The sequence below is a fragment of the Lissotriton helveticus genome, chromosome 6 (assembly GCF_964261635.1).
Source record: "Lissotriton helveticus chromosome 6, aLisHel1.1, whole genome shotgun sequence".
NCBI classification, from domain to species: Eukaryota; Metazoa; Chordata; class Amphibia; order Caudata; family Salamandridae; genus Lissotriton; species Lissotriton helveticus.
Genome location: NC_136067.1, coordinates 1,701,489,256 through 1,701,513,291, shown reverse-complemented (window position 1 = coordinate 1,701,513,291; position 24,036 = coordinate 1,701,489,256). Strand labels below are relative to the sequence as shown.

Here is a 24,036-nt window from a genome sequence, read left to right as displayed (position 1 = left end):
CAAAGTAGCCAAATAGGATGACAATGAAAAATTATTAAAATGACAAAAATTAAGTGAGAGACATATGGAGTGACAGAGTGCAAATTACAAAGGAAAATGCATGCAAAGAAGAAAGCTATAGAGAAAGAAAGCATAATACAACGAAAGCACCAAGAAGAATGCAAAGAAGTAAAGTAAGGTGGAAAGGATGGAAAAAACAGCTTCAAGGAAAAAGAAAGGATGGAACAAAAATATAAAATGGAAGAAGGGAAATAAATAAATTAGGTAGATACCATGGAAAGATGGAAATAAGGAAAGACATAGGCAAAGAAGGAAATGAATATAAAGTACATCAGAGCATCTGCTTTAAATAGGGGGATGGTCTGATGTACCTACATAGAGGAGTCCAACTCTGTTGAGCCGTCGGAGTAAGGTTTCCCGTGACAGAGGCAGCCGGGGCACCACCATCGGGAGCATGACAGTTTGTCTGTTTGTGGCAAAATAACCTGTCCACCAAACTCTAAGTCTGGCCCATATCTCTTTCATGTGTAATTTACAGGAAAAAAATGTTTTGGGGGAAATCTGTATGGTGTAATATTAATGAAAGTCTTGGCTTATTAGAACCCGTACATTTTCTGATATAGTTCTAGGGCCAAATGTACAACGTTTTTTTCCTGTCGCAAAGGGGAATTCTGCTCGTTTGCAACTGCAAAAAGGTCTGCCCAATGTACTAACCTTATTTTGCGAGTCACTAACCTATTAGCGACTCGCAAAATATGGTTAGCGACTCGCTATTAGGAAGGGGCGTGCCAAGGACGTCCCTTCCTAATAGCGAGTGCAAATGGCATGTACCATTGTTTGGCGACAGCATTTGCAGTTGCAAAACACTCGCAGTTTACCACCCTTTTCAAAAGGGTGGTAAACTATGCACAAATGGGAAGGGGTCCCCAGAGGACCCCTTCCCCTTTGTGAATGGGTGTGAAAATAGTTTTTGAGAGAAGGCAGTAGTTCCAGGGACCACTGCCGGCCCTTAAAACATGGAACTGAAAATAATCTTTTTTTTTTTATTTAAATGCATCCCGTTTTGCTTTAAGGAAAATGGGCTGCATTTAAAAAAAACTGCTTTATTGAAAAAGCATTATAGACAGAGTGGTCCCAGACTGGAAAAGGGGAAAAAAGAAATTTACAACGAATAATGGCACATTTATATGTACATACATAAGACAACAAATGATGAACAAAGTTTTAATTCACCATGTACTCAGGACCATATTAAATGGCTATACATTCGGAAAAATACATTTTGTGAAAATTATTATAAATAAGTGCCCATACGTAAGAGGGGGGGAAATTGGGGCGGGGGAAGGGGGTGAAATATAGGTGAGGATATACAAACAATCTTATAATCTTAGATGAAAAAAGAGGAGAAAAACAATATATACAATTATTTTAAAGTTCCCAACAGAAATTTCTGGATGATCTCCTGATCCCAGGGTCATACACAATGTATAAATCAGTACAATAGACTTTATGAAAACCATGCTCCTGAGACAGCTGTATGCATCATGCTAGCGGAAGAAGCTGGTGAAGTAAGGTAGAAGTCTACGTTTCGACCCAAATTAAAGTGCAGGGAAGGTGCCCCTTGCAGCGAGGGTCTTCTTCAGGACAGAGAGTTAGGGAAGAGGGGGGAAGGGCAATCCTCCTAAGGGTAAGGAAAGAAACTTCAATCAGAAAGGGAGAGGTCTCGATAGAGATCACTCACTCAACATTGTGGGTACACCACATAGCAACAAGTTTTTTTTAAAAAGGGAAAACTCACATACCAGAGAACAGAGAATTATGCAACAGGACGGTAAGGACCTCAGTGGAATAAGTCCATATACAATTTGAAACACAGTTATGGGCTAATAGCCATGTCAGCCAAGCAAAAACCTTATCGGTATCCTAGGGAAGGTTAAAGCCGGATACTCCTCATCTATACTCAAACACGTCACTCCGTGATTTATGCATATTAGTTACCTTAAAAATAAGGAACCAGAAATCTTCTATATATTGATGAACGATGTCCCCAAATGATGTGGATGCTCACTGAAGGGAGAAACCAAATTTTTTATTTTTAATACATTCTAAGAATGACCAGGGGAGTAAAAGTTATCTTGGTTTCATCCCAAATGTGAAAGATGACAGCTTACCTATCCGTTCGCAATTCAAAAAGGGGGGAGAGCAGTTGGTGTGTGGATTGGAGCTTGAGGCTTCCGTCCGAATATTAGTCACGACGTCTTAAACGGGCATTCCTAAAAGATACAGTGTTCTTATTGGAAAACAAGTATAAAAAATAGCCAGATTATAAAGAAACCACAGCGTCAGTGACCAAGCTCACCTGCCCATAAATGTGAATGACGCAAAGCAGGTTGCTTAATCGCAGAGAGTCTCAAATATAATTGTGAAAAAAATGCCTCTGGGGTCCAATAATCTAAAAGGACGAGAGTCGGGAAAAAACATGATTACCACTAACTGTGATATCATGATGTTAGCTAACAAACTTACAGAGAAAAAAGCGGGGGAAAAAACTTTTCCCACGAAAACGTCCTTACCTAATCTCGTTAAGAGTACCAGAGGTAATAAAGGCAGTTCTGCTATTCATAAAGTGGGTTCAAACAGCCAATAGCTCTCGGGTCACGATATCTATGGGACGGAAGTAAAAGGGAGACGAGGTTACAACTGAGTCGGAAAAGGCAAAGGCTACTCCGTGTATTTAATGTCAGGTTGAGGATCTTACCCATCAACATGTCGAGGTGCATTTTGTACAATGGCAATGGCGGCACAGACAGCTCGGCTAATGGTGAAAAAAGTTCCAACGACTTGAAACTCTCGGGTCCGGATATCTAAGGGGCGAGAGTCGGGAGGAACACGGTTACCACTAAGTGGAAGCAGGCTACTCCGTGTTAAAATGTTATTCTCTAAGGCATGTCCTTACCTAATAACAAGTCCCCGTGCAGTCCAACATCTCCATGGTGTAATCCCGAAGCACAGCAGCACACCAATAACGCGAAAGGCTATTCGTGCATACAGTCCAACAGGGAGCTAAACAACGGCACTAAGGGGGCGTGGCTTCGACTCGGTGCGAGAAAAATGAAAAGAGACTATAGGGTGCTCGGTAGCTAGGCAACCACTCGTCTCTTATACAAGAAGAGTTCGATGATGCGTCTCAATTTCATAGGTATTCTGCAAAAAATACTGGAGCACTCCTCAGCCAGAAAAGTAAACATTAGCGCTCATGGAAATACGTGGATATCAGGGGTTTTCTTCGCTTACACCCACGAAACCACTGAGAAAATGAATTGTAAAAATATAGAAGAACGGTTAAAAAGCCTGTGTTACTTCAGTGGGATATTGAATTATAATGCATATTAGGTCAAAAATACACGACGTCTACCTACCAAAACATGGTGGTAAACACGTCCAACTGCAGATATTTGCTGACATGCAACCTGTCATATACATTAACAACAACAAAGCCATGTTCACATATCACGCGGGCCTATAGAAGAAGATGATGGGAGCACGTACCTGCGAACAAAGTGGTAAAAGTGCAGGCCCGAATAGTAGGTATAGAATACAGTAGGAATGAGTAACAAGGGTGGGAGACAGTTGTCTTTATAGGTTAGCTAATTGTGCAAAACTGCTCTCAGATTCGTTGAGTCCGTTGGAGACAGAATCAAAAAAGTTAATCCATTTCAATTCTCTCATATACAGAATTGGGACTATACTACCCCCTCTATGGCCAAGTTTTACATGTTCCAAAATAATCCATTTCAAACTTTCAGGTGGATGTTTTTCTTTGATGCAATGGTCAACCATAGGTGCTCCCAAGACCTCGCATCTAATTCAGCTGCAATGTTGTAGAAACCGTACTTTAGCCTTCTGTTGTGTCTGTCCCACTTAGATTTGATCACAAGGGCAAGTTACACAGTATATCATATCCGTAGTATTGCAATTAGTATGTGATTTTAGTTTTATCTGGTGGTGTCTGAAACAGAATTCTTTGGATTGAATGGCTTGTGGATAGGCTTTGCAAGTGCCACCGCGAAAATGGCCTACAATGGGTGGCAGGTTCCACATAGTTGGTAGGGTCGGAGAAATTGGTGTTGTCAAAAAAGAGGACACAACATGGTCCCGTATATTCTTGGCCTTCTTGAAGGAATGCATCGGAGTGATTGTACTTCCTAGATCTTCTCCAATCATAGTCCAATGTTTATTGATTATGCGTTTGATGGCATTACTCTTCGTCGAGAAGGTTGTTACACATATCAAACGTTGTTCCATGTTATTGTCGTGTTCGGTTGGTTCCAGGAGAGACTCTCTGGGGTAGAACCATGCTCTCTTCCTTGCTTTTTTAACGAGTCGCTTGGGATATCCTCGTTCGATTAGGCGTGACATCAGATTGTCGGATTGGGCCATGTAGTCCTCCTTTTTACTACAATTGCGATGGATCCTCAGAAATTGGCCAAAAGGAAGGTTATCTCTGAGGCCTCTGGGATGGTGACTAGAGTACTGTAGTAACGAATTTCGTTCAGATGGTTTTCTGTAGAGAGTCGTGTATAGTATCTCATCCTCAGCCACAATGGACAGATCCAAGAAATCTATTCTCTTCTTGTCTGATTGGATGGTGAATTGAATGTCAGGCGATCTACCGTTCAACCAACCATGGAAGGCAACAATCTCTGATTCAGTTCCTGTCCAAATCAAAAGGATATCGTCTATGTAACGCATCCACAGTTGTATACTAGCCCTGAAGGGATTTAAGTCATTCAGTACAAAGGTGTCTTCGAAGGTAGACATGAAGATAATTGCCAAATCCGGGGCAAAGGCTGCCCCCATAGCCACCCCCTTTGTTTGGAGATAAAAACAGTTCTGAAACACAAAGAAATTCCTCATCATGGCAATCTTCAGTAGTAGGATAATAAAGGATGTAGGGACACGTGGAGGCATTTCCCGTCGGTTGAGCGCTGCCGCAGCAACCTCTAGCCTTCATCTTGTGGAATGCTAGTGTAGAGTGACACGATGTCACAGGTTGCCAGGAGTTGTTCACTGGAATTAAATGGACGACCATCTATGATGTTGATGGTATGAGTGGTGTCACGCAGGTATGTTGCAGTCTGTTCGGCCAATGGTTTCAGGAAAAAATCCACATAGACACACAAAGGTTCAAGTAGCGAGCCGCAGCCGGAGACTATCGGACGGCCCGGCGGTCTTTGCATGTCCTTGTGTACTTTTGGGAGCGTGTATATCATCGGTAAACGGGGGTTCTTTTTGTTCAAGTACTGACACTCCTGTTCTGATAAGAAACCTTGATCCAGGCCATCTTTAGTCACTTGCTGGATTTCAATCACAAGGTCTTTGGACGGATCACTTGCAAGTTGTTTATAGCTAATGCCATCATTAAGTTGTCTCATGATTTCCGCTTTGTAATCAGATACATCCTGTACAATTATGCCGCCCTTGTCTGCTGGTTTTACAATTGTAATGCTGGTTGTCTCATGATTTCCGCTTTGTAATCAGATACATCCTGTACAATTATGCCGCCCTTGTCTGCTGGTTTTACAATGACCTGCTTATTGTCCTTAAGTTTGGAGAGAGCCATCTTCTCATTCCTACTGATGTTTAATTTGATATACTTACGTTCTTTAGGGATTTTCTTAACATCACGTATTACTATACTTTCATAAGCCAATATCCTTTGTGTCATGGCATAAGTGGGAGGGACGAAAGTGGATGGAGGTCGCAGGCCGGTGGCTGATGTATTCCTCTGTGATGGTTTGTTGTTAAAGAAATAGCGCAATCGAATTTTTCGAAAAAATCTGTGTAAATCAGCGAGGATGCTACATTCATTTGGCAATGCTGTCGGGACATAAGAGAGGCCTCTGCTCAGTACCTTGATTTCATCTTCACTCATCTCATAAGCGGAGATGTTTATCACTGGTGTAATTGTTGTTTTCACCACCTGTAGTTCTTGCGTCGGGTTGACCTCTCGCCATGTTCCTCTGGAGGAAACCTGACTTGTTTCACACCTCTCCCCCTCGCGTTCTCCCAATCCTGTCCCATGTTCTGTTGGCCTCCACTGGCTCTTCTGTTCCATTTGTTCCCTCGTCCACGTGGGGGTCTCCATCTTCCTTGTCCTAAAAAAAGGAACCTGTTGGTACGGTGGGCGGTACGATTCTTTGTACCCGTAAGGGGCACCAGGGCCAGCTTGTTCACTCTCTTCACCAGAGCTATATGATGAGTCTGAAAAGGTTGTAAAATTTCGTCTCCCTCGCCAACCACCGCGGCCTCGGTTAGAAAAACGACCCTGTGAATCCTGGCGGTAATAATCTTCCTGGAGATATGGATACGTTTTCTTTTTATCGTAAAAGCGTAGATCACGGGCTAGCTTCTCCAATTTCTTTTGTATGGTAGTTGTTTCAAAGTCTTGGAGCGTGGCTACCAATTTGGTCAGAGCTTCCTTTGAGTGGGTAAGGGTGGCGTCACCTGAGATCTCTGCTTTAAGTTCAGATATTAGTTTGGTTAGTACTTGGACTTGCCCCGCTGCTGTCTCCACCCCCAGCACCATCCTGTGCCGGGAGCAATTATTCGCAACGAAACTAAAGCCCTCCCTAAACTTAGGGATATCCACAAAAATCGCAGGTTCCACCTTTATCTGTAATCCTACAGGTATGATATTGGATTGTAGGCACTGTGCGAGAAAATGTCCATGGCACTTGGTCCTAATAAGTTTCTTCTCCAGGCGCTCTAATTGAGCGATTTTATCATTCAATGTGAAATTGATAGCAGGAGTGTTAGGAGAAAGGAAGTTATTAACAGGATCGCCAAGTAACTGCTGTATGTAGTCCTCTGTGTATGTGAGAATTTCTTTGTCTACCATTTTCTGGTAGATGAAGAATCAATATAAATTCAAAAAGAAAGGAAGGAAAGAAAAGGAACCTCGCAAGCGATTGCCTGCTCGAAGTATGTTATGAAAGACAGGGTTGACCCATATAAGTCACTGGGACCTGGGTAAATGAGCGTTATAGACAGAGTGGTCCCAGACTGGGAAAGGGGAAAAAAGAAATTTACAACGAATAATGGCACATTTATATGTACATACATGAGACAACAAATGAAGTGCAAAGTTTTAATTCACCATGTACTCAGGACAATATTAAATGGCTATACATTCGGAAAAATACATTTTGTGAAAATTATTATAAATAAGTGCCCATACGTAAGAGGGGGGGAAGGGGGTGAAATATAGGTGAGGATATACAAACAATCTTATAATCTTAGATGAAAAAAGAGGAGAAAAACAATATATACAATTATTTTAAAGTTCCCAACAGAAATTTCTGGATGATCTCCTGATCCCAGGGACATACACAATGTATAAATCAGTACAATAGACTTTATGAAAACCATGCTCCTGAGACAGCTGTATGCATCATGCTAGCGGTAGAAGCTGGTGAAATAAGGTAGAAGTCTACGTTTCAAACCAAAGCAAAGTGCAGGGAAGGTGCCCCTTGCAGCGAGGGTCTTCTTCAGGACAGAGAGGTAGGGAAGAGGGGGGAAGGGCAATCCTCCTAAGGGTAAGGAAAGAAACTTCAATCAGAAAGGGAGAGGTTTCGATAGAGATCACTCACTCAACATTGTGGGTACACCACATAGTAACAAGTTTTTTTTAAAAAGGGAAAACTCACATACCAGAGAACAGAGAATTATGCAACAGGACGGTAAGGACCTCAGTGGAATAAGTCCATATACAATTTGAAACACAGTTATGGGCTAACAGCCATGTCAGCCAAGCAAAAAACTTATCGGTGTCCTAGGGAAGGTTAAAGCCGGATACTCCTCATCTATACTCAAACACGTCAGTCCGTGATTTATGCATATTAGTTACCTTAAAAATAAGCAACCAGAAATCTTCTATATATATTGATGAACGATGTCCCCAAATGATGTGGATGCTCACTGAAGGGAGAAACCAAACTTTTTAATACATTCTAAGAATGACCAGGGGAGTAAAAGTTATCTTGGTTTCATCCCAAATGTGAAAGATGACAGCTTACCTATCCGTTCGTAATTCAAAAAGGGGGGAGAGCAGTCGGTGTGTGGATTGGAGATTGACGCTTCCGTCCGAATATTAGTCACGACGTCTTAAACGGGCATTCCTAAAAGATACAGTGTTCTTATTGGAAAACAAGTATCAAAAATAGCCAGATTATAAAGAAACCACAGCATCAGTGACCAAGCTCACCTGTACATGAATGTGAATGACGCAAAGCAGGTTGCTCAATCGCAGAGTGTCTCAAAGATAATTGTGAAAAAACTGCCTCTCGGGTCCAATAATCTAAAAGGACGAGAGTCGGGAAAAAACATGATTACCACTAACTGTGATATCATGAGGTTAACTAACAAACTTACAGAGAAAAAAGCGGGGGGGGAAAAAACTTTTCCCAGGAAAACGTCCTTACCTAATCTCGTTAAGAGTACCAGAGGTAATAAAGGCAGTTCCGCTATTCATAAAGTGGGTTCAAACAGCCACTAGCTCTCGGGTCACGATATCTATGGGACGGAATAGATATCCGGACCCGAGAGTTTCAAGTCGTTGGAACTTTTTTCACCATTAGCGGAGCTGTCTGTGCCACCATTGCACAAAATGCACCTCGACATGTTGATGGGTAAGATCCTCAACCTGACATTAAATACACGGAGTAGCCTTTGCCTTTTCTGACTCAGTTGTAACTTCGTCTCCCTTTTACTTCCGTCCCATAGATATCGTGACCCGAGAGCTAGTGGCTGTTTGATCCCACTTTATGAATAGCGGAACTGCCTTTATTACCTCTGGTACTCTTAACGAGATTCGGTAAGGACGTTTTCCTGGGAAAAGTTTTTTTCCCCCCGCTTTTTTCTCTGCAAGTTTGTTAGTTAACATCATGATATCACAGTTAGTGGTAATCATGTTTTTTCCCGACTCTCGTCCTTTTAGATTATTGGACCCGAGAGGCAGTTTTTTCACAATTATCTTTGAGACTCTCTGCGATTGAGCAACCTGCTTTGCGTCATTCACATTCATGGGCAGGTGAGCTTGGTCACTGACGCTGTGGTTTCTTTATAATCTGGCTATTTTTGATACCTGTTTTCCAATAAGAACACTGTATCTTTTAGGAATGCCCGTTTAAGACGTTGTGACTAATATTCGGATGGAAGCCTCAATCTCCAATCCACACATCAACCGCTCTCCCCCCCTTTTTGAATTACGAACGGATAGGTAAGCTGTCATCTTTCTCATTTGGGATGAAACCAAGATAACTTTTACTCCCCTGGTCATTCTTAGAATGTATTAAAAATGTTGGTTTCTCCCTTCAGTGAGCATCCACATCATTTGGGGACATCGTTCATCAATATATAGAAGATTTTTAGTTCCTTATTTTTAAGGTAACTAATATGCATAAATCACGGAGTGACGTGTTTGAGTATAGATGAGGAGTATCCGGCTTTAACCTTCCCTAGGATACCGATAAGGTTTTTGCTTGGCTGACATGGCTATTAGCCCATAACTGTGTTTCAAATTGTATATGGACTTATTCCACTGAGGTCCTTACCGTCCTGTTGCATAATTCTCTGTTCTCTGGTATGTGAGTTTTCCCTTTTTAAAAAAAACTTGTTGCTATGTGGTGTACCCACAATGTTGAGTGAGTGATCTCTATCGAGACCTCTCCCTTTCTGATTGAAGTTTCTTTCCTTACCCTTAGGAGGATTGCCCTTCCCCCCTCTTCCCTACCTCTCTGTCCTGAAGAAGACCCTCGCTGCAAGGGGCACCTTCCCTGCACTTTACTTTGGTTCGAAACGTAGACTTCTACCTTACTTCACCAGCTTCTACCGCTAGCATGATGCATACAGCTGTCTCAGGGGCATGGTTTTCATAAAGTCTATAGTACTGATTTATACATTGTGTATGACCCTGGGATCAGGAGATCATCCAGAAATTTCTGTTGGGAACTTTAAAATAATTGTATATATTGTTTTTCTCCTCTTTTTTCATCTAAGATTATAAGATTGTTTGTATATCCTCACCTATATTTTACCCCCTTCTCCCGCCCCACCTTCACCCCCTTCTTATGTATGGGCACTTATTTATAATAATTTTCACAAAATGTATTTTTCCGAATGTATAGCCATTTAATATGGTCCTGAGTACATGGTGAATTAAAACTTTGTACATTATTTGTTGTCTTATGTATGTACATATAAATGTGCCATTATTCGTTGTAAATTTCTTTTTTCCCCGTTCCCAGTCTGGGACCACTCTGTCTATAACGCTCATTTACCCAGGTCCCAGTGACTTATATGGGTCAACCATGTCTTTCATAACACACTTATTGAAAAAGCAGTCACAGACATGGTGGTCTGCTGATCCCAGCACGCCACCATCCCTGTAAGTGTGAGCCATTCCCAATGGGGTCGCAATTTGACGCAATTTGCGACTCACAAAAATGAATGGTCGTACATCTGGTCCAAGGTTCTTTATCTTTTCATAACTTACTATCAGTTACTAAGGTTGATATACTGCATTTATGTCTATGTACTGTTTTTAAGTGAGTAACCTCCAGTTAGAAAGACGTTTGTAAGTTAACTTTGAACTCTTGGTAAAATGGCACTTGTGCTAACCACAACATTGATCATGTTTCTGCTCTTTATGTGTCTGCAAAAAGACCTTTTTGGTAACTTTAACAAAATGTCTGTCTTAAAAAGAGACATACAATATCAATAAGCTATGTCTAAGTGATATTTTTGATCAACCATGATTATTATGTTTTTATATTATACTTCTTATTTGATAACTATTTATGATATCCTACTGATAGTTACCTTTCTGTTTAATAAGATATATCGTATATGTACCTAAATAATTTAGTAAAATCTTACGTGCATCCCTTTGTCGTCGTCATATCCTCTTGCTGGTGTGTTTTTTTCTATATCCTTATTTTTGCTCCTTTGTCCCTTAAACCTTTTTTCTGAGAAATAATATATCTTATACGTATTGTGATAATTTAATAAAATATTATGCGTATCCATTCATCATCGTCTTCTCTTTCTGTGCTTTCATCTTCTAATCCCTTTTTTTCTGTTGCTTGTTTTTCTTCACTTTCTCTCTTCATTTTACTCATCAGGAGTATAGTCTATCTATGAATCTACTACTGGGAAAAATATTTAAATTTGTTCTATGCTAACATATGATATAACGTTTAAGATATACTATGTAAAGTATATTCACTATATGTATTACAGAACCCATTTTCATATTAAAGTAATGATTTTTATTAACCAAATGTTGCAGTATTTTCGTAATATTTTCTCAAATTGATTGCTAAGTGAATCACCATATTGTTTCTATAAATGTCTCTAAAACCACATAAAATTGTTAAACTGAAAAATAAAATAAGATTTGCCTAATTTAATTATGTTAAATAAATCACATTTATTTTAACCAAACTATTTTTCACAAGCCCGGAATTTCCCCTGTACTTACTATGTTTTCCAGTCATTGCAACTGAGGGATTGGCCTGTAAAGCGGACTTTGTTGGCGCTAAATCTGAATGGAAATAGAGAGCATAACAGAGTTAAATATAAAGCCATTGTCGTACAATTACAAGAATCATTTGATATATTCTGATTATTTCACCTAATAAGCATGTATATCATTTCTGTATCACAAAATTAATTAGATTCCTACTTACAAACTGCAAGGAATGGAAGAAGCACACATTATGTATCACATAATTGTAGTTATCTAAAAACTACACAATGTACACATTCAAGGCAACAATCACATTTAGGGCCAGATGTACGACCATTTTTGCATGCGCAAACAGGTTTGCGCATGCAAAAACAGCATGGGGAATGTACAAACCCTATTTTGCGAGTCGTAATATTTTGCAAGTCGTAAAATAGGGTATTGCGACTCGCTATTAGGAAGGGGCGTTCACTTCCTAATAGCGAGCGCAACCCTATGTAAGATTGTTTTGCGTCCACATTTGCGTGCGCAAAACACTTGCAAATAATCACCCTCTTCAAGAGAGTGGTAATGCATTCGCAAAAGGGAAGGGGTCCCCAGGGGACTCCTTCCCCTTTGCAAATGCAGGGGAAATGTTTTTATAAGAGAAGGGCAGGCAGTGGTCCCAGGGACCGCTGCCTGCCCTTAAAAACATGAAACGAAAACGTGTCAATTTTTTTTTTTACATGCATCCAGTTTTCCTTTAAGGAAAACGGGCTGCATTAAAAAAAACTGCTTTATTTAAAAGCAGTCCCAGACATGGTGGTCTGCTGAGCCCAGCAGGCCACCATACCTGGGAGGGCCTGCCATTCCCAATGGGGTCGCAAATTGCGAGAGACTCATTAATATTCATGAGCCTCTCAATTTGTGACCCCATTAGGAATCGCTAACAGTGTGAAATACGAGCCGCAAAAAACTCACAATTTGCAGGGCACTGTTTCCACGGTCCATCTGGCCCTTACTTCCTACAAATTGTATAATTTGTGGGTCCAGCCTAAACAATGCTTGAGGTGTCTAGCCAGCCTCACGTTTTCCCCCAAAATTATAATATAGATACACAACTTTCTCCATCCATTTGTCTATTCAAGTGTCATATACATTTTGCTTTTACCCACCAGATGACACAGCATTTGCAATGGATCAAAGTGTACGCATTTATTTGCAAACATACAGGTGCCACCTTTACAAGCCTACATTATTACATTTTTTGCTTTTACACTTGTAATTCTTTTTTGTGTGAGTTTAGAAAATAAATACATAAATAACATGCTTGCCAAGGTCACATCCATTGGTTTTGATTATGCTTTTATTGCATAGATTTTACTATGTCTGACATAGTTAATTACCCAGGAACCTGGAAAATACCCTGTATATTCCAAAGCTCAGCTATATACAGGCCTTTTGAATGGAATAGGTATCATAAGTATGACATCTAATTGAGAGAAATAGCATTTTTACTCAAAGACTGGGCTCTCTTCATTTGGTATTTATATGTAGGAATAAAGTAAATATGAAGACATTGCATTTCTGATGTCATATCGAACATCATTGTATTACTTCTAGGCCAAATAATTAAAAATATATATTATTTTTATTATTATGGTGCATAGTACAGTTGTATACAATAATAGGACTATCAATCGTGAAAGTGGTAATATTGAACAGTTTCAGCCGATAAAGACTGATGCTGAGATATGACGTATGCGTACACGCCATAACATTTACACAGGCCAAGTCCAATTTTAATAACTCCCAACCGGAACATTTACCTGCTGTGTCGTTAACTTCGTCTTCCCATATCTAGCACTATGACATGTGAGCATGCATCCCATGTCCTTCAAACCACTAGAGAGTCATTACACTAGGGGAGGATTGGGGGGTTGAGGGTGCAGAGGTCAGAGAATTGTGGCAGGGGGAGGCATGTGGGGGAAGTGTCTTCGGAAGGGAGTGGGGTGATCCAACTTGGGTGATGGGTGGAGTAGAGACATTCTGAGTATGTGGTGTGGAATGTGCTCCTGACAACAAATAAGTGTGGAGGGGATGCCAAATATCCTTAGGCCTGGAGGAGTGGGTTTGGAGTGAGGCATACAGCTCGCTGGTAGTGTCACAATGGGCCAGGCTTGCAAGCCAGTTTGAAATGGTTAGGGTGGCAAGTGTCCGAATGAAGGGCAATCTCCCATCTGGCAAGTAGGAGGGCCATCGCCATATATTGACGGATGCCTTTTGGGAGGTTCTGCACATAAGGCAGCAAAGCCATTAGTTTCCACCATCTGTGTCATACTAGAAACAACCTCCACCCAGTTGTGTGCAATATGTCTGCAAGTCCAAGTCATATGTAGAAAGAAATCTACACTGTTGCATTGGTGGGCAGCAAGAGCAGGCATGCACTCTAGAGTTTATACACCAACCGAGTGCCGCTTCTATGAAGGTGGAATCTGACTATATGGTTACCCCCACTTTTTTCCTGGTGTTTTGCTGATTTTCGACTTAGTTGGCCTGGGGCCCTGCTATTCAGGGCCCCAGTCTATCTGCTTTCTCTATAAAACGGTCTCCATGTACTTTAGGTGCATACCAGATTGGTTACTGGGTCACCCTTGTGAGCCCCTGTATAGTGTACCATAGGTACCCAAGGCATAGGTGCATCCCAGGCCTACCAGGGGCTGCAGCATGTATTATGCCACCCCTGGCTGGCCTTCCAAACTGACACCACAGGTCTGTTCACACAGCCTGGGTAAGGTGGTGCAATCACTCCTTACTTAGATATAGTATCCCTATATCTACATATATATAGACACATATACACCTATAAGCCACTCCTATGGAAGGCCTCAACAATCTTGGAGGCAGAGTGCTTGGTTTTATGTGAGAGGGTGCCCTAGCATGAGCTAAGCCCCTCTGCAGCTTTCGGAACCATCTCCTTATAGCTGTTCTATGATATAGCCATACCATATACTCTTAAGTGCATTATAATCCTCGCGGTTAATGCTAACTTTGGTTTGGCTTCATCAAAACATGTCGTGTAAGGTGTCACACACTTTGGAATACTACCCCCCGCCCCCGCCAGTCCTGGCGGCGGGGGTAGCATTCCACCCTTCTAGAGGGAGAAGACATGTAGCATTTTCGAGGCTCCCGCCGGATCCCCAAGAATCTGCGACACAGGAACTGGACTTCCAGACTTCTCTGACCCCGACCAACATCCTCAGCAAAGCTGAGACCCGTGGCGGACACGAGAGACGTGGGACCGGAACTCCTGGACATCCTGCATTTTGCAAGCTGCACTCCTTCAACAAGGTATCTCGAAGTTGTGCTTTGGGGTGCTTTAAGCCCCATCCCCGAGCACCATTTGCACCGAAGACCAGGACCCCACATTCCGTGAGTGTTCCGTGGGCCCCGCTTTTGCGTTTGCGCTCGATGTGTCTTCCCGGTTCCTAGTCTGTTGGCTAGTGAGCACCCTGAAGACCTTTCTTTGAACTTAACTTGCTTTCCTGGTTGCTCCAGCCTTGCTCCAGCTTCCCGGAAAAGGAGAAGCGCCACAGACCTTGCTGGTCTGCAACAGAGCCAAACTCGACATCCAGCGTGGGTTGCGGTTGCCAAGGCTTGTTGGATCCAATCAGGATACCGACACCGCAGTCAACTAGATCCATTGTGGGACAGCTCGAATCCTGCGCCTGGTCATCGTCGATGCCTCCTGGACCTTGTGGCTGAAGAGACAAGTTCGACTACTTCACCTGAAATCACCCGATATAGCCTGGTTCCTTCCCGGTCACTGGCTAGTGACCCAGACTCTGTCCCTTCTGCTTTCGGGTTCTTCAGTTCTTCGATCCATCCTTGGATCCACCCGAACAACTTTCCTCTGGTCGCCTGCAGCACTTCTTTGCAGCTCTCCATAGAAAGCGACGATGAAACCCGACACGAAAAGATACCTATGCACCCGGCTTCCCTGGGTGAGGTAACGCGATTACTCCGGTGCTCTCGTGGGTCTTGACTCTCGAAGTGTCCTAGTTTAAAAGGGTTCTATCCTAGTCCATCCGGAAGTGTCCTTAAATTATATATTTGTAATTTTTACGATCTCCATAGACAGTCTATGGTAACCCGCGCCTGTGTTTAGAAACTGCACGTGTCTCCCGTGGGCCTCCTACTTCCTAACCTTTGGTCGATTAGTGTAGCCCCAGCGATTCCACAGGACCCAGGCCTGCTTTCTAACTCTCTCGTGGTTCTTATACCACTTTCTTAGTATATGGTTTGTGAGGCCCCTAGGGCATAACCTATACTGTGCAACTTATCGTATATTAACTGTGTGACTTGTATTGTATTTTTACCTCTGACCTCCTAAAGAGTGCAAAGGGGTTCTGTTTAGATTAAATAAATATATATTTGATATATACCTTGTGTGGTGTCCTTTCATTTGGTACTCAAGGGATTATAATTGGTAAAACAACTTGCTTAACTCGCCTACTGAAGTCTTAGCCTGAAGACTGCTGGTTCATGCAACCACTAGGATAGCTTTCTATAAGGTTGACTTTACAACCACCATCAATAAGGGTTGATTAAACTGGTGCAAGGTGCCCACTAGAACTAGTGGACATCATATGCCAGGCTAACTTCTCACACCGCTCTCATCATCTATCATGAGAGTAAATGGCGCAAACTCCTCAGGAGCTAAAGGATAAGATAGGATCTGCACACGGAGTACGCTTTGTATATGTTCAAATATAAAGCAGTCCATCGCGGTCGCTGGAGCCATCTGGGAATCTGTGGAGTGGGAAGGGGCCTGACCATCAGGAAAAAGGTTGCAGAATGTATGAATATTGTAGTGTGTCAGGGTAAGCCTAACCAGTGCCTCATTGGTAATAGGGAACATCAGGTTGTTGGCAACTACCAGAGAAGGTGAATACAGCAATGTGGGTTTCAGCATGCGATGTATAGCAGCTACATGTCAGTAGCGTCCACTGGGAGGCCCCTCTGCAGGATAGATTTTAATTGCACTGGGGCAGCCAGATCAATCTCCGGCCTGGTGTATGGAAGCCTGGCATCTCTATGGAACCAGTGGTAAGCGTATTGGCACAGGGCTGCTATATAATACAGCTGAAAATGTGGTACACCGAATCCACCCAGTTCATATGGTAGGACTAGTGTGTCCTAGCCAATGCAGCACACTTACCGGCCCAGATGAGATTCAACAGAATCCCTCATAATGTAATGAAAACTGTGTTACTCATAGGGAACAGAATAATTTGCAATAAATATTTTAAAAAAAGGAAGAATCACCATTTTGATGATGGCGATGTGCCCTGCAAGGGAGAGTGGGAAGCATATCTAGCTTTCCACCTGAGCAGTCAGGGTGTCAACAGCATGAAACAACCTTTACATTGCGGACATTACACTGCAATACCTTCACAACGCGGTTGTTATAACGACCGCGTTGTTACCATGCAATACCATTACTATGCAAGTCATTTCATCGACTTGCAGTAGATCGCGCTTTAACATAAGGAATAGTACAGTTTACTTTCCCAACACCTTCCCTACTGTTGCGTAGGCAGGAGTTGGAATAGTAAATTATACATTTCTAATGTCACGGCGCCATCTACTGTAAGTCAATGTAATGACTTGCATAGTAATGGCATTGTGTGGTAACAATGCGGTCGTTGTAACAACCGCATTGTGAAGACACGCGGTATGTAATGACTCGAGTAGTAAAGAGTCATATTCGTCCACAGCCGGACCATAGTTCAAGCGGACCACTTGTTTGTTATCACAATGTATGTGTACTCTGAGGTATTTAACTGAGCCATTACACCAATTCTAGGGAAAGTCACACTGGAACAGAGGGCTGTCATCCATCAGTGGGAAAAGCTCGGATTTGGACCAATAAAAAGGAGTTTGGATAGGCTCACAAAGCGCACCACCTCACACAGGGTAGAGACCAGATTCTCTTCTGGGTGACAGATAAACAGGAAGGACGCCATATGCATTCAGGGAATCAAGCACTGGCCTGGACTGAAATTGTAGGCAGTGGTGCATATGAATCTGCTGCAGGCGTCGGACAAGATGACCCATTGCTATGATGACTAGTAAGGGGGATAGCAGGCTCCCCTGACCTGTGCCCCTGGTAATAGGAAACTAACAAGTGACTAATGAGTTAATTCTAAGGTGCACTGTTGGGGCAGAATACAAGAGATTAATCAGGGAGCCGAATCCCCTTGGGACGACCAGTTTACGTCGTAATGTGGCTTGGAGGAATGGCCACTCCAGGGAGGCGAAGATCTTTTCCACGTCCAGGAGGGCCACTGCTGGTGGAGTGCCAGGAGAGATCCTGTTAAGGACTGAGAACACGGTACGTAAATCTAAGGAGGCGGAGCAGTACAGGTCAAACCCAGATTGTGGAGGGGAGATTATTTGGTCCATTAGTAACACAAGACGGTAAGATAGAACTTTAGCAAGGATCGTATTTTCGAAGTTTAATAGCGCCAAGGAGTGGTATTTATTTATTTATTTTATTTTATTTATTTAAAAAAGTTTTATATAGCGCAAACATGATCCCGATGGATATCAGAGCGCTTCACACTTGGCAGGAAGGAAGGTAATGAAGGGAAGGACAGGCGTCAATTAAGAATACAAAATGACACAGTTACAGAAGGGGGCATCAAAGAACATCATATTAGCTAGCAAATAGCGTACTGGGAGAGGAGCACACAATTAAATATGGGAGTATAGCAACCAACTCAGGGCTTAAAGGTGTAGGTCCAATATCATTAAAAAAAAAGATCCAAACCCATTTAAGGCAAGAACTTATTCATAAGGAATCTTTTTACTTCCAATTTGAAAGCAACCGTGGAGGAGATTTTGCGTAGTTCCTGTGGGAGAGAGTTTCAGATCTTCGGGGCAGAGCCTGAGAAAGCTCAATGACACGTTCTCTTTTTGCAAAAGATCTGTGGTTTCAGGAGGAAAGAGTCAGCACTTTTTGAGGGTCTACCACGTCCAGATAATTCTAGCTTTTCAGCCAGATAACTGGGGGTTTTGAAATTCAGGGCTTTGTGACACGGGCAGGCAATCTTTAGCTGTATTTTTGCTTCGTAGGGCAGCCAATTTAGGGATTTTACGACTGGGGATTTGTGAGCATTTCTTTTTGTACCCATAATCAATCTGGTAGCAGCAATCAATGACGCCCTTAGTGGGACCAAGGTATATTTGGGGAGGTCACAGAGAGTAGCACTGCCATAGTCTATCCTCTGCAAAACAAGTGATTGGACCACGTGCTTGAAGTCAGCTTGTGGAAGGAATGGTTTGAGATTCCTGATTAGCCTCATCAGGTGATTAGTTTCCTTGCACACCTTACTAATATGATTCTTCATGTTCAAATGCTTATCCAGGGTGATTCCGAGAGATTTGACTGACTCAATAATGTGGGGGGAGCAGTTGAAGGCAGTGAGGTCTAACTTGGGGGTGTGATTCAGATGAGAAATGAGAAGGAATTCTGTTTTGGAAGTGTTGAGTAGGAGGTGGTTCTGGGTTAACCAGTTTTGAGTATTCGTTAGGGTAGTGTTGAGTGACATGAGGTTTTCAGGGGGGGTGATTTCAAGGAAAAGTTGTGTGTCATCCACACATATGGAAAATAATGTTTGTGGAGTTTAGTACATTAGTTAATGGTTCCAAGAACAAGTTGAAGATATGGGAGAAAGGGCGGACCCTTGTGAGACCCCGAAGGCTACTGATGAGGGCTAGGATAGGATTGATTCACCTTGACTCCTTGGGATCTGTGATGGAGGAAGGACGAGAACCATTGCAACACCAGACCAGAAAGGCCCATCCTGCGCTCCAAAATGGATAAGAGGTTGTCTTGATTAACACTGTCAAACGCAGAGGAAAGGTCAAGGAGGATTAGGAGGCAAGATTAATTTTGGTCAAGCATTTTTAAAATGTCATCCATAAAATGAGTGAGAGACGATTAGGTGCTGTGACCACATTGAAAACCATTTTAATGTTCGTCCAGGAGTTGGAAATTCTCAATGTGAGCGCAAATTTGTGATTGGACGCATTTTCTAGGAGTTTGACCAGAGTGGGGATGTCGGAGATAGGGTGGAAGTTAAGGTCAGCACTATCTGCATTTGTTTTTTTCAGTATAGGTGAAACCTAAGCTGCTTTTAGGCAATCAGTGAGTGCCCTGTGACAGTGAAGCACTGACAATCTTTGCCCAAAGGGGGATGACGACATCCTTGATTCCTATGAAAAAGGAAGGTTGCAACGGGTCACTGAAGTGATTAGATGGGTTGATACTCTGAAGAGAATTGTTAATGTCTCTTTCGCTGAGGGGAGTAAAGGTGCACCATGAGGCATTGTTCTTGGTGCTCAGGCTAATTGGTTCGAGCTTCTCTAAGAGGGCCGGACGCGGCGCAAACCCATAGGATGGCAAAGGAGCCTTCTTAGATTCCAGTTCAATATTGATAAGTCTTGATTTCTCAGTAAAGAAAGCTGCCAGTTTGTCGCATGAGGGTGGGCTGATTCCAGGGTCAGGGCGGTTGGGTGCTTCCACTAATTGTGGTTTAACAATTTCAAAAAGTTTCTTTGGGCGATTAGAGGCTTGATTAACTTGGGATCTGAAGTAGTCGGCCTTAGCGCTCTTGATTTGTCTGTTATAGAAGCTCCTTACCGATCTGAGGACTTTTAGCTGATCCGAGGATGGTTTGGATCTCCAGGATCGTTCAACTACCCTTAGGTTGGGGTGTTTCGAATTTAAGTTGTCATTGAACCAAGTTTTGGAGATTTTTGTTGAGGCATTTTTTTGTTGGAGTGGAGCAATGGAGTCAATGATACTAGAGAATAGTAGAGTTGTAGAAGTCAGTGAGTACATGAACCTCTGACATGTCAACTTGGGAGGATAGGGCATATTTACAGTGGGTTGCTAGTTCAGCTGTATTGATATGTCTGAGGTCCCTTTTCCATATCTTCAATTTCCTCAGTTGAACCTTCCTCGTGGACAACTCCCTGTTAACAAAGAAGAAGATGCTGTGATTGTCTGACCAATCACAAGAGGTAATGGTATCCAGTGTGATGGTGTTTCCTTTGGAGATTATGAGGTCCAGAATTTCTCCTTTGTTATGAGTTGGCCGGTCACAATATTGAATTAGCTTGTGATCACATAAGAATGATTTAAGGGAGGTTACAGCTTGGTCATTGGGGTCAGACTAGTGAAGTTTGAAATCACTGAGGAAGATTTAGGACACTGTGGAATCGATATTGCCTGAGATGATTTCCATTATTTGTTCGATGAAGGAGAGATTGAGGGGTGATAGAATGTATGTCGTTTGCAAATCGGAAGGTTGTTACTTGAGAAAGAGGTATTCTCTGAAGGATGGCGTGGATGACTCAGAATGGGAAACCGAGAGTGTGCTCCGATGTATACAAGCTAGGCCACTGCCCTGCTTCTTCACTCTGTCTAGACGAATTATGTTGTTGGTAGGAGGCACTAGGAGGTCTAGGATAGGGGTGGCAGAGGGATTAAGCCAAGTTTCTGTGAGAATGATGATATCTATCTCATGTTGGATGAGGTCGAAAATATCAGAGGAATGTTTACTGGCTGATCTGCACTTGAGCAGTACGCATTTAAGCTGTACCAGAGTGTGGTGGGGGGGTCTAGATGATGTTCATTTGCTTGCAGTTATCATTCTTTATGATCTGAGGTTGTGTGGGGGTTCTCTGTTCAGGTTATCGTAAATGGCTTAAATTTAACCCAGAGAAATCTTGTTGGTGTCTAGAGTAAGCGAATAAGAGAAGCGTAGATCACCGATATCATTAGACACAAGATCATCCTTCACTCTTCTGGGGCGGGAGGGGGCGTTAGGGAGGGGTACAGTTTTAGAGATAGAGATGGGAATGCTGGTCAAGGCTAGATATAGCGCTAGCTGGGACTCTGGGGAACTTTCCAAGGGAAAGGAGGGAGTTGATCAAGGGGAGATGCTCAATTGAGATGGCTTTAAATCATGAAGTTCAACGGAGAGAAGGTGCAACTGGAGCGATATCCCGTCTAGGCGCGCCTCCACGTTAGAGTGCTGGATGAGGGATAGAGTTTGTGTGGGGAGATCCGGCGGAGAGGAGGGGCCTCACGGGATGCCAAGGTGGTACTGCGATGATCCTGGGGAAGAGTTGGTCATTGAGGTCTAGCAATGTTCCTGACAGCTTGGATAGAGAGGCTGGGGAATGTGAGAGGGTGGGTGGACAACTGAACTGTGTATCAAAGGTGGTCAAATAGGGGTTGAGTGGGTGTGGCTGATCATGGTCAGTGGAGGGCAGTTGCCTGGACTCCGGCCTAGAGGGTGACGTAGGTAGAGGGATGAGGAGAGGGGGACCATCGGTTGAGATCAATGGCGGTAGGGCGTGAGATAACCTCTCAACTCAAGGATCACTCGGACTTGAGATCGGCGAGTAGAGTGAAACCGTAAGCCGGCCAACCTTCTGAGTCGGTGGTCGAGTGGATTGATCCAATCCAGCAAGGGACTGAAAGGCTCTGAGATCATCTAAGGGGGGAGTATAGTTTTGAGAGAGTGGGGTACTCCCTACTGTGGTGGGGAGAGGACTAGTTAAGTCCTGAGTATTAGTAGGGTATGGGTAGGGGTCATTGGATTTAGCGGACACCGCTTTTTTTGAGTGTAGGGAAAATATTGACCATCTTAGCTAGGTTGACATTAGAGGCGTGGATTAGGATGATACCATTGTTGTAGAGGGTGATAGTGGCATTAGCTTTGAAGATGAGCGAGGGCGACGCTGTTAATTTGAGACCATGTGGGATTTTCCTAGTGCCTGATATTCGAAGCATGGAATAGAGAACATTCTGTCAACATGCCCATTTTCTGGTATAGAAGATGAGGTCATTACTAGAATACCCTTGATTGCACAGAAGTAGACGTCTGAGATTAATGTATCGGGTCTGGCTTTGAGTATGCAATGTTTGTGCTCTTTGGTCACATTTTTGGAGAGGTTAGATGGGTAATTGATAATGTAGGCATTAGATCCTGTAGGGTCGGGACTTATCTCCATTCTGAAAGTACTTCCTAGTGAGGAAGGGGGCCCAATTATGAATTTATGGACGTGAAGGTAACTTTATCTATCAAATAAAGCATATATAAGCGGGTAATAGTCCTAATGTGCAGACAGAATAAGTTGGGAATGGATAGTTATGATAAAATTATTTTATACTTCGGAGTAAGTTAAGTGGTGGTGAGCCTGAACCCGGAGAGACTGCATATGGTAAGATCTGCAATGACATGGGTCTTTACTAGGTTTAAGGAGCAGGGTGATAACCGCCTCTGTAGTGTTGGGGGGAGTACCCTGGTAGTGATGGACTCCGTGTACATAGCCAGCAACCGCGGCGCAGGGATATGTTTGAAACGTATATATAAAAATCTCCCATACAGCCAACTTAGCCTGGAGCCTTACTGCCCCCCAGGGAATCAATTGCTTGTATGATTTCATCGCATGTGAGTGGTTCACTTGGGAATTGCTGTTGTGCTGTGGTGAGCCATTTCATGGCCACCTCATTGAGGTAGGCAGACTGGGCCGATAGGTCTGCGGAGAGTCTAGTAGTACATTATTATTAAGTTATGTGTTTCATCTGACATCAGTGAGCCACGTAATAGCGGACATTTTAGTTAACATGCGGGTCTGCCATGGAGAATCTTACAATGTAACCCACACAATATGTACCTTATGTATGTCCAGGGAGGAGGAATAGACAGTTACCTGATATGCTGTTAAGATTATGATTCTAGATAGTCATTTTACTTGTCTCCATGTCTAAAGAATACTTTGAGGACCCAAGCTGTGCGTATACAAGACATTAGGTATTTTAATATGGCCAACGTTCATAGAGATACATATTCGTGTTTTGTAGCAATATGCAAATGGATACAATATATGAATTCTCGTAATATATTATGTACCTTCTTGTTGCATGTTTATAATATTTTTCTATGTTGTGATATTTGGGTGCGCAGCAGCCGGGCCAGAGTGTGTCCAGGACGCCCACCCTCACAGTTCACCAAATCTCAGTACTCTTCAGAAGCATGTTTAGTTTGAGTGAGTGTGCAGCGGATGAGTATTGAGGTTAAGCTGGGTGAGGGTGTTCACCACCTGTGTTAGTTCCCTATGGATCTCCTGCAACACCCGGAATGCTGTGATATACAAATGCCTCTGGTGTAGGCCTTGAAAGCTGGCTTGAGTGGTCACCGAGCCCTCATTCAGTCTAAAGTTTTCCATGATCGATTCCTGCAAAGTGGAGCAGAACAGCATATCTCGTAGGGGCATTGTGGGGAATAACCAAGGACTTTCGTGAGCACCTCCGAATGGGATGTGGAAACATCCGCCCTGAGCCTAGCTGCATATAGCATGCCTTACAGAGTTCCAGTTTCTTGAAGGAGGATTTGATGTCGACAAACTTGTGGGTAAAGTCAGGGAATAAAGAGATCTCGCCACCC

General features: G+C 42.9%; 1 protein-coding gene and 1 long non-coding RNA gene across 14 annotated transcripts in view; both read right to left on the bottom strand.

Annotated features, from left to right (window-relative positions):
- LOC144763708 (uncharacterized) overlaps window positions 1–24,036 on the bottom strand; it is a 2,434,724-nt gene that overhangs the window by 722,179 nt on the left and 1,688,509 nt on the right. For all 13 annotated transcript variants that reach the window (XM_078649561.1, XM_078649562.1, XM_078649564.1 and 10 more), the window contains one exon: window positions 11,543–11,605. In XM_078649561.1, the coding sequence (XP_078505687.1) occupies window positions 11,543–11,605 (63 nt within the window). The remainder of the gene's footprint in view (window positions 1–11,542; window positions 11,606–24,036) is intronic.
- Window positions 2,359–3,027, bottom strand: LOC144761867 (uncharacterized). Its single transcript, XR_013595921.1, has 4 exons — window positions 2,957–3,027; window positions 2,759–2,864; window positions 2,574–2,664; window positions 2,359–2,452 (listed from the first exon to the last, which is right to left on the bottom strand). It is a non-coding gene; the product is annotated as an uncharacterized LOC144761867 (long non-coding RNA).